At 40.8% G+C, this 12033-nt stretch overlaps 1 protein-coding gene and 1 pseudogene across 1 annotated transcript in view; both read right to left on the reverse strand.

Moving 5' to 3' along the window:
- POC1B (POC1 centriolar protein B) overlaps nt 1-12033 on the reverse strand; it is a 94871-nt gene that overhangs the window by 32325 nt on the left and 50513 nt on the right. The window contains exon 9 of the mRNA XM_036251278.1: nt 6816-6896. Within this exon, the coding sequence (XP_036107171.1) occupies nt 6816-6896 (81 nt within the window). The remainder of the gene's footprint in view (nt 1-6815; nt 6897-12033) is intronic.
- LOC118624918 lies at nt 200-319 on the reverse strand (annotated as a pseudogene).

Raw genomic sequence — 12033 nt, forward strand, 5'->3', positions numbered from 1 at the left:
CAAGGGAGATGTCAGTTGTTTGGAAATTCACACTGGCTACAGATAAAGCCGCAGAAGGGGAGGCGGGGCTAACTCAGGGAGAGGTGCAGAGCCCGTGAGGAAGAAGTATTTGCTTATTTGGGCTGGTCACGGGCAATAGTTCTTGTGTAGGTAAGAAGCCTCATGAGGCTCCTGGGGTTCCGTGGCACCTGGTTGCTCCTGGGGTTCCGTGGCACCTGCCTATTCTCATTTAGATACTGGTGGATAGAGGATGTATCAGATATTAAACTGATAAGAACAGATACTACACTTGATCTTAGTCAGAAGGCCGAGAAGCAATAGAAAATGGTGGAAATAGCCACCAGGAAGTTAATTCAAAATTCCAACGTAAACTCAGGAGCGTGAGCGGTCTTTTGTCAGCTGGCCCCAGTTATCAACAGGCAAACCGCCCAAATGCTCTGTCTCTCTCTCTCTCTCTCTCACGTTCTGGCCTCCCTAATTTAATTTAAACATCTCAGATTTCTTTTTCCTTGTCAGTTTTTAAATTTCTCAACTCTGATAAGATTTCCTCTTTTACGCCTAAGTATTTTAGAAGTACACTTTACTGTTTGAGTCACTGGATAAAAAAAATTACTGTATCTGATCACTTGACATATTCACTGTGGTTTGAAATTAAGAATTTAAATAAAAGGAGGAAACATTGTGGCAAGCACCAGCTAGTGAGTCCAGACACGGATTCCACAAATGCGCATGTTCCTTTCCTCTCAGCTGCTTAGAGTGGGAGCAGGAGGCGGCTACTGCGGGGCTCCCGAGCCAATGCCTCCGGACACCGCGAGAACGTTCCCCGAAGCTCAGTACGAGCCAGCGCCTCCGGGCACCGTGAGAACGTTCCCCGAAGCTCAGTACGAGCCACAATGCTACAAATATACCCATTTTCAGAAATCAGAAGCACTCGATTTACAAATTAAAGGCCACCTTATAAATTGTTGCAAAGTTTAGAAATTTAAAAAAGAACCTCACCCCTCTCCAAAGTTAGACACTGTTTATATGTAAATCTAGGAATGTTAGCACACACACAAAAACTAGTGGAAGCAGAAGGTGTGTACAACAGGGTTTTTATTGATTTTCCTGGGAAAGGAAATGTGAATCTGGAGACAGTAAATTTCATATTGCCATCTTACACTTTCAAAGTTATAAATTTTAGTTTCAGGACATTTAGGTTTGCATACACTGTGTCCTTTCAAGTAAGTCTTTCCAAATCTTTGCTTACATAAGCAGTTAGGAACTGGAATAACTGAACTAGTTATGCAATGTTGTTTAGCAACCAGAACAAACGGTTGCCACAACATCCGTGGAGATAGTCTCTCTGTATCTGCAAGTTTACTCTTTGTATGTCCATGTGTTTTGTCAATACATTAATATTTTTCAGATAGCAAATTCCATATGACAACCTCCATGAAAGTGTATAACCTTTTTCTTCCTAAAAATAGGCTCATGCTAAAATCTCTCCAAAAGGGAAACCAATGCATTTTGCTGAGAAATACGAACCTAAGTGACATCTAGGAAGGAGTGTGTTTTAAAACTTCACTTCCCCAAGTCACAGAAACGCACATTCTCTCTTGCATTGATTCGGCTGATCACTTGACTGAGCCTAGAAGAGAAGATAAAAAACACCATAGTTTTCTTCTCTCAGTAACCCCACTGGCAAAACAAAGCCAAGCTAGGAGATCATCAGGGCCACTCTGAGATGACTCAGGGCTACCCCTTCGGTCCTGGGGAAAGGGCGTGAGGAATCTCACATCTGAGATCAATCTGTCAGGAAAGCCTCTTGGCTCTGCCTTCAAAATACATCAGAATCCCACCACTCAGCATCACCTCCATGGCCAGCACCGAAGATCACGCAAGCATTGCCTCCCGTCTGACTACTTACTAGCTTTCTAACTCATCTCCTTGCTCCCTGCCCACTGCCACCCCCAGGCAATGCTCACCCAGTAGCCAAAGTGAAGCTGTTAAAACGTCAGATCATGTCCCTCCTCTGAAGGTGACCCTTGGTGACTCCTCTCTCACTCCCCACCTGGCCATCTAGCATTGCTCCTATTGCCTGCTCTTTCCGGATAGCCACATGACGTGTTCCCTTCATTCCTTCAGCTCTTTACTCAATGTCACTAATGTGACCCTTGTCCCGGCCATGCTCTCTAAACACACCCTCTTCCTGTCCGCCTGCAGTGCCTTTTCACCTTCGCATTTTCTGGTCTACTACACTAGACAGTCTACATATTTTTTTAAATTTGTGAATTGCTCACCTCTGCCGCTAGAAAATAGGTGTCTCTGGGGCAGGTGTTTTTGTTTTGCTCACTTTTCTAAAGACAAGAACAGTTAGTGGCACAGAAAGTTACTCAAGAAATATTGATTGAGAGCCAAAAATGTGTGTGAGTGGCCACGCTCCCGGCATTCTACATGTGTTATCCATGGAGCTAAGAAATCCCAAATCAGATGGATGCACGTTTATTACCGTGGTACGCGATGTCTGTTCAATGACTACTGAGGCATCTGCTTATACCTGCTGCCCCCACCTGGAATGTTCCTACCAAAAGTCTACTCATCTCTGGTCAGGTCAAGAACTGCCCCAAGGTTTTCTTCTAGAGAAGTCCTCCAGTGTCTTCTAGACCACTAATGACCCTGTCTGAATATTCCCATTAACCTTTCCTTTGACAATCATGCACACTTGGCAATCTGGTATACCAAAATTGCCGCTTATTTCCTACACTGTTTTTTCTGCCTGGCTAGGCTGTAAGTTTCTTGAGGTCGGGTGGCTACCCGGATGCCATGCAATCCTTCGTGTAGTATGGCTTTAAGTGTTTTGACTGATGAGCAGCAAAACACTATCAACATTGATAGTTTTCTATGATGTAATTGCAAAGTCCCAGTTTATTGTAAAACATCCATTTGTCCTGAAACACTGCCCCTACTTCTAAAGAAAGGTGTGCCCGTCACATTCGAGGTCTCTATACAGTTGCAGGGGTGGAGACGGAGCAGTTTCTCTGAGAAGAGAGCAGCGCCGGGCAGTCGGAGCGGCACCGGCTGGACCGTCAGGCTCACTGTGCTCAGTTATAGGACAAATAACAAAATTAATACCGCAAAACTTAGGAGTACAATTTATCTAAAACAATTTTTTAAATTTAATATCCCAGAGTGTTATAAATACATTTTGTTTATAGTCAGCAGTATTTTTTAAAAAAATTTTCTTTATTTATTTTAGAGAGGGAGGAAGGTAGAGGGAGAGAGATAGAAACATCGATGAGAGACATTGATCGGCCGCCTCCTGCATGCCCCCCACTGGGGATCAGGCCCACAACCTGGGCATGTGCCCTGACCGGGAATCAAACCGGCGACCTTTTGGTGCATGAGTCGACGCTCAACTACTGAGCTACACTGGCCAGCTTACAGTCAGCAGTTTTTTATAAACACTGCTCGCCTTTTGGGTGGGGTTGAGGGAGGGCACTGAAATCTTATGTAGCTATATCACATCAATGAGAATGTGAAATGCCCTCGTACAATTTTGATGACAAACTTGGTCGCATTGTAACTGAATAAATGAAAACATTAACAGATATAACGGATTCTTGAACTAAGTAATTTTAAGAAAATCAGCATATAATAAGTGACAACATGATTGCAATAAAAATTCAAAAATTGGAGATCCACATTATTAAACTACGTCTACATGACAGCCAGTATATGCCTTTACAGAAACACTATTTTACAACAAAGCTTTAAAAATGCAGCTTGGTAACAGCTTATTTTGATCCCAAAACATTGTATCAAATTTCCTGCCTGGCACTGTAGACACAGGTGCAAGCCACACACACAACTACAGCACGGTGCGCCATAGTGCCCTCTCCAGTACGAAGACACCAGCTCCCTGCACTCGGAGCTACGAATCATCCTGCACGTACTGTGAACTCAAGCCAAAGCACACATAGAAGCTAACCATTTCTATGCCATAACAAACCTGCTTCTACCTTAACAAGATGGACGAATTAAGGTTTAAAGAGTAATCTTTTTATGCCCCATCTCGGTGAAATGAATGTCTAAGGAAACTTTCTTCCAGTTTGCAAAAATCAAACAAACAAATCCCCAAATAAACAGTAACCACAATAACAAAAAACCAAACCCACCTTTATACATGGCTTTCATTAAATTCCAATAGTTCTCTGGTTTTTTAAAATTTTAATCAAGGCAAAGTTCACACCACAAATATTTAATGCCAGAGCAGAAACAAATCTTCCTCACAAATGTGTCTGATTTGTTGCACAGAAGCCAAAGAAAAGCAGCCAGGTATGATAGAGTAAGAATCACCAGTAGATTAATGGGAAGGTAAACAGTTAAAAGTGATTTCACTTTAATTTTCTAACCAATTATCTATCAATGAGCTAAAAATATTATATATACACACTGAAGAGCTCAACTTAATGGGAGAAGAGGTTTGCAAATGATATATCCAATAAGGGGTGAATATCCAAAATATATAAAGAATCCAAACAACACCAAACACAAAAACAAAACAAAACAAAAAAACCAACAATCCACTTTAAAAATTGGCAGAGAGCCTGAATAGACATTTCTCCCAAGAGGACATACAGAGGGCCAACAGATATATAAAAAGATGCTCAACATTACGAATCATCAGGGAAAGGCAAATTAAAACCACAGTGAACTATCTCTGCACACCTGTCAGAGTGGCTACCCTCAGTAAATCAACAAATACCAACTACTATGGAGGATGTGGAGGACTGTGGTGGGACGTGAATTAGTGCAGCCACTATAGAAAACAGTCTGGAGATTCCTGAAAATATTAAAAATAGAGCTGCCACACAATCCATCAATTCCACTTCTGGGTATTTATCCAAAGGAAACAAAAACATTAATTTAAAAGATATGTGCACCCCTATGTTCACTGCAGCATTACTAGTAACAGCCAAGATATGGATGTCCATCAATAGGGAATGGATAAATAAGATTCAGCGCGCGCGCACGCGCGTGCGCGCGCACACACACACACACACACACACACACACAGGAATATTATTCAGCAATGCAAAAGAATGAAATATTGTCATTTGTGATAACATGGATGGACCTAGAGGGTATTATGCTAAGTGAAATAAGCCAGACAGAAAGACAAATACTCTACTTGTGGAATCTAGAAGAAACAAAATGAATGAACAAAACAAAACAGAAACACACCCACAGGTATAGAGAATGAGCTGATGGCTGCCAAAGAGGAGGGAGTGGGAGGGATGGGAATAAAAAACAAAAACAAAAGAAACAACTTTAAAAAGGGAAAAATTTAAAGAAAAGCACTTAAGGGATATTCTTTATAAAAACTGAAATGCTTTATGAGCATCTTTTCCTTCAGAAGAGGCCCTAGTGAAATATGTAAAATCAGGAGACTCTATACCTTGCCTGGAGACGAGCGATGAGTATGGGACTTCATAAACCTAATCCCAAACCAATCTGTAGCAACGAGTTTTTGTCTTTCTGTGTTTTCTTGTTTGTTTTATTTTTATGTAGTATCAAGTATACAACTCAAAGTTAACAGTGGAGTTTTCTTCCTTTTAATGCTTACATATTGGGTTGAACCATGGGTAATCACTGACATTACACCATTTTGCCTATAAAAGGTCAATTTCATATAATTTAACCTAATATTATCTTTGTGTAGATAATAATTATACTCCTCAGTCTAATTATTCTATTTTGTATCACAACTGCAAACCGGTCATGTGTTGATCACACAGAATCATCCTCCGGAAGTCCTGCATACGCTGTATCCCTGAGTTAGGGCCCATTAGCACAGACCAGCAGCCTGTGGCCCCTCTGGATTACCATCTAAGGACGGACACCCGCTGTCGATTGCTAGGCAGCAGTATGCCCAGCTCCATAGCACACAGCCGGCCGAGAACAGCTGGACTCCTCAGGCCAGGACGCTCTGCAAAGCTCGAAGGGTCCTGGCAGGGAGAGTGAGTCTGCAAGTGTGGTCGAAGGTTTTAGACGATGCATGATTTCAGTTGTAGTCTGCTCTCTGCCTCGTAAGAGGGCAGCACATCTTCAAACCTCCTAGTTTTTGCTCCTCTCACTACAGGGGCCAAATCCAACTCACCAGAATTTGTGAATTTCAGCAGCATGCCTTTCAGCAGTGACACCGTCACAGTAGTGCCCCAAAGACATGCCATTCCTCTCATTTGTTCTTATGATTAGCAGTATCGACAACAGTGATCGGCCTTGCAAAGGGGAACAGACTCAATCGAAAGGCTGAGCCTCTCAATTTCTGAAGACTTTGGGTACCCCGAGTAAATAAATGATCTGTATGGAATTTTTACAAACAAAACTACAAGTATTAGAAATACTTCTGAATGTCTGCATGATCCACCAGGAAGGATTAACAAAGGGAAAATGACTGCTTTTAAGGAGAGCACTACAGCAAGTTCAAAACCGCAGAAAGGCAATTAACAAAGAAGAAAGTATGTTCTGTGACAGCAGGTGAAATGCCATCTGGTGGCACCTTGAGAGGAGATGAACAGTGATTGTGGGTTAGGCTGAGCTCTGGGTCCTCCAAGTGAAGGCTTTTCAGGAAATTGTGCTGCGCTGCTCCCCCTTGTGGCTAGTTAGACACATGAACAACATGGCTTTTTGGACAAGGTTTTCTTTTCTATGCTAAAATGTTAGGCTATTTAGCCCACTTTTTATCTCCTCTCCCACACTTAAAAAAAAGAAAAGAAAAGAAAGGATTGTCCCAAATAATGAAATGCCACTTAAATGTCAAAGAAACTTACTGTGGTAGAATCGAAAGAAAGGATGTCCACAACAGGGGGCGTGGAGGACTGCAAGCCAATGACCTCGAGCTTCGGGTTGATCTGTGTACATACACATGAGAAGAGTTACTATCAGAAACTTACACCATGAGAAACTGGATGCCGTTTGTAAAACTTAGAGGGCATTTCCTAATATATTCTAAAATTAAAATACACTGGTATATTCTTTAACATGGATGCAAAAATTTTAAACAAAATATTAGCCTATCAAATCTATCAATGTATAAGAAAAGACCATCATGACCAAGTTGAAATTATTCCAGAAATAAAAAGTTTAATTTTATATTAAAAAATCAATATAATTCACCTCGTAAGGGGATTTTAAAAACAAAATAAAATAACCCACCTCATAAGACGCAGAAAAAAGTCCTAGCCAGGTTATTAACACAAGAAAAGGAAATAAAAGGTGTTAAGATGGAAGAATTGGAACAGAAGAAATAAATCTGTCATTATATATAAGATAATTGTCTATGGAGAAATCCCCAAAGAGTCTAGTGCTATATCATTAAAACTAAAAGAAAGTTTACTAAATTGAAAATCAAAATACAAAATAAATTGTATGTCTGTACTTCAGGATAGAAATGTACATTTTATTTTTTATTTTATTTTATTTTTTTTATCCTCATCCGAGGACATTTTTCCATTTTTTGTACAGATAGAGTGGGAGGGAGAGACAGGAACAGAGAGAGAGAGGGAAACATCGATGTGAAAGGGACACATCGAGTGGCTACCACCCGCACGACCGACCAGGGCCGGGGACAAACTGCAACCGAGGTACGTGCTCTTAGCGGGAACCGAACCCGGGTCTCTCCGGACCGCAGGCGGACGCTCTAACCGCTGAGCCAAACCAGCCAGGGCTAGAAATGTACATTTTAAAAAGATATCATTTATAATACCATAAAAAATTAAAACATCAGAATAAACATATAAAGATGGGTATGTACTATATGGGAAAAAAAATAAAACTCATGCAAAGACAAAATAAAAAGTCTAACATAAGGAGATCAAATGCAGAGCCCTGTGTACATAGAAAATAAATTCAAAAGGAAAATGGTCCCTAAAATCAGTAGAGGAAAGATGATTTACAGTTGAGAAAACTGGCTCATTATATGGACCCCTGACTTATATACTACATACAAAAGTGGATAACAGATCAACTAGAAACCTAAGTGTTATGTAAAATTAAAAAGTTAATAAAGAGAAATGTATATCTTTGTGACCCAGGGTCGAGAAGGACTACTTAAACAAAAGCTGCAAAAGCAAAATCATAAGGAAAAAGAAAGAAAATAAAGGCTGATTATATCAAAAGTAAGTTTCTGTTTAACAACGCATCCCACAAAGTTAACTCACAGATACTGGAACAGAAGGAGGTAGTATGATGTCTAAGACTAAAAAGGGCAGATATCAAAAATATGTAAGAAAAACCTACAAATCAATGTGAAAAAGACAGAAATCCCAAGAAAATAAATTATAGAAACGAAAACCTGACAGTTAACCAGCATATAAAGAGATTTTCCGAAACATTAGTAATTAGAAAAGGTTAAAGCAAAATACCACTTGACACCTATTAAACTGCAAAAACTAGAAGCTTGATGATGCCAACATCAGTTACAGCTCCATTGTTTGTAATGGCAAAGAGCAAAAGTAACCCCTGACCAGAAATCTCCAAATGTTTATCAACAGTAGGGCATATACATGCGTCGTGGGGATTACTACATGGTAAAGTCACGGGAATCCCGTACAGCTGCAAAAGGAGCGAACTAGAATTCTGTGCAATGATACATGAATGTACAGATTCACAGTACATACATATGAATCTCAGGATCTTAATGTTAAATAAAAAAAGCAGGTACAGAAAACTATATTCAGTAGGATGTCATGTATATGAAGTTTAAAACCATCAAGAAGTAAATCATACCTATATGCTATAGATTCAAACATATATAGCATATTTTTAAAAAGCAAAGGAACCACTAGTGGCGACTACTTCTAAGTGAGGTTACTTCCAAATTTGAGAAAATAAAAATAGACCACATCATCACCAAATATTTATTAAACATTACGAATACAAAGAAGTGAACACAGGGCAACAAAGACAGCAGAACTGTATGAAATGAATGACAACAACAGTAAGTGCACTGAAGAACCACAAGGAAGAAACTGTTGACTGAGCACCTGGTGAGAGGGTGAACAAGGAGGAAACAGAGTGTAAGATGGCTCCTTTAAATAAGGTTCGGAAAACAAACCAAAACAGAGACACAGTGATGGGGTGAAATGCATTTCTGGGCAGAGGTGAATTGTGACATGACTTTTGCACAGGGTAGCTATTATAGGTCAGCAAGGGTCAGATTATGAAGGGTGAAGGAATTTGGGAAGGCACAGAAAAACTGGAGGCTAAAATGTGCTTTAGGAGCATTAACTGAACAGAGACATGCAGAGAGAGTATCAAGAATAAAGCAGGGGTAACAGTGAGGACCCTACGGTGACAGTCCTGGACTGTGGGGAAAAGGGCTGAGCCAGAGGTTAGAGGAGTGGAATGATTTTAAAAGTGCTTATCCTGTTTGAAGGCTATAGCTGTAGTTTTGGAAATATTAAGGAGCTTTTATAATTATCCAATGCATTGTGTTAGAGGCAGACGTATACATGCTCAGTAATCCCCACTCTGCGGTAGATGAGACCTTGCAGGGTGAGAAGGGGGAACTACTCGCCCAGCCGGTTGACACCCGTGTTCCTTCCTGGCTTTTCCTAGAGCAGACACACAGCCCCATCCTGTCCACTCTGAAGCCAGACTTAGGGCAAAGACAAGAAACCTGGGCTCGATAACTTTCCATCCTAACCAGCGGTCCTAAGAGACTGCTTTGCAAACACTGTATTCTCTTTTATCTACTGCCACCTAGTGTAGATAGGAAATTGTTTACCTATGACAAATACAATCTGGTTTTACCGCCTGAAATTGGAACTGCTCAAAAAATCTAAATCACATGAAGATAACTGGTCAGCATCTCTCATTGAGAAATCCTTGAACTTCTACAAGTTGAGAAGCTGCTGAAGTAACAGTATTTTGTTGTATTGTGGCACAGGTTGCTGTCACATACGTTACATAGAACAGGAAATTCTTACTAAGTAAAAGTTTAGTCTTCTCCATAAAGAAAATATGTTGTGGACAGGGCGGGGGTGACACTCACTGTTGAGTTCTTTGTTGGCTAATCTCCAGAAGTACTAACAGTACCCTTTGGCTTTCCATTGTATCAAAGGGGAGAAATCTTTTATAATAATTCGTTGCCTTGAAACAAAGTGGGCTGCCTTATGAGACGCTGGATTCTCTCTCACTGAACAGGGCATACAGTCGCCCCTGGTTTATCGCGGTCGATCCATGCCAGACTCCAGCGGTTGCACCTGGCGTTGAAGGACTCCTGGGGCGCTCGAATACATAGGCCTACAGTCCATACGTACAGTCATTTTAATTTTAATTATAATACAGGGGTGTGTAATTGACTCAGACAACCGAGCACGTGCTGCATCATTTTCACTGTCTCAGTCAACTTTTTAATGAATATATTTGAAAAAACCGTGATCGAGTGAAGCCGCGAACGTGAGCGCGAAGTGGCGAGGGACGACTGTATCATTGAGGGATTCATGCATGAAGAGGTTAGTCTAGATGACCTCACAGGAACCCCCCACTCTGAGGTTCTCTGTGTCCATCACACCTAGGAGTCCATGAACACAAACACCGCTACTACCGCGTTCCCAAGGGCAAGGAGTCTGTCCATGGTGTTCCCTGTTGCCTACCCTAAAGTTACTACAGTGTCCAGTACATAGACACTTAATATGTTAGCAGGATGAAATTTAATTTTGATTATACTGAAGCATTACATCAAAATGGCTGAAAGTGCAGAGTGAAACCAGAGTGCCTGGGTTGACCTGCCAGCGCTCACTTGCCAGCTGGACGATCTCTCTGCCGGGCCTCAGTTTCTCGTGGGACAACACGGTGCTGCTCCACAGAGTTTCTAGGAAGACTGACTGACTTCACTTGTGTAAAGGAATTAAAATAATGTTGTATGTGTTTGATATTATTATTACTACTATTATTATCATGCACTCTCTGAAGGACAATTATTGAGGCCCAAAATAATATAGCCATATACTACAGCTAGAACTAAAATACAAATTTGGTAGAGAAGTGGTCATTTTTTATCATAAGTTATAATGTTTTCAACTCTTATGAAAGATTGAGATAAGGTCATCCTGACCTACCATACAAAGCGACCCAGCCAGCTGACTGCTTTCTGGGGGCAGCCAAGCAGAGCTACTCAGACAAAACTGTTGATGTTTTAAAGAAAGTTCAGCACTTCTTTTTTTTTTAAATCCTCACCTGAGGATATTTTTCTTTTTATCTTCAGATAGAGACTTGAAGACTTAAATTGATCACTTAGAGTTTCCAACAATGCATCGTGGCCATATTATTATACAAATATTTGGTTAAGTTAAAAGAAGTTTTCCTTCCTAGTAAATATCATACAGAATTTCCAATGCAATTTACAGGTTAAGATCATCTTAAATAGCCATTATAAAATTAAAAGCCAGTAGAGCAATTATTTTATTAATAAAGTCTTTAAAACTAATTAACCATAATCCCTTCCTCTAATATCCTGCAATTCTCCCAGAATAACTATTTTGACGCCTTCCTGTCACCAAGATCTACCACCTTCCCTCAGTGTGACTCTATTGTCTTCCTATCAAGATAAGCTGGGGTGCTGGATATCAAGTGCCCTGCCCTCACATTGAGCTCCTCCTTCAAGATGGAAAGTCTGCTTGTGTTTGGGGGCAGGGCTGTGCAATGTAGCTCGAGACAGTCTGGAGAAGATAAAGTCAGCGTGACCTAGTGATGTGCCACAGCGCAATGGGGGTAGGGTTAAGACATACTATTTAGAAATTAGGCTTCTTTCCTACCAGACAAAAGAAAGAAGTGGTTCTCAGGTTTCAGACAGAGTGCCTAGGCCATGAGCACCACAGCGGACCTGCAGGTCGATCCACAGGAAGGAGGCAGGAGGGGTCTACTTCATGCAGTGAGGTAAGGACTGTATGCTTCACATCTTCTTTCATGCTTTCAACTGAGCTTCTCTCATGTGTTCTGAAAGCAAACTGCTGTCGCCCTGTCTACCCACGTAGACATTAGTGA

The sequence above is a fragment of the Molossus molossus genome, unplaced genomic scaffold (assembly GCF_014108415.1).
Source record: "Molossus molossus isolate mMolMol1 unplaced genomic scaffold, mMolMol1.p scaffold_m16_p_10, whole genome shotgun sequence".
Taxonomy (NCBI): domain Eukaryota; kingdom Metazoa; phylum Chordata; class Mammalia; order Chiroptera; family Molossidae; genus Molossus; species Molossus molossus.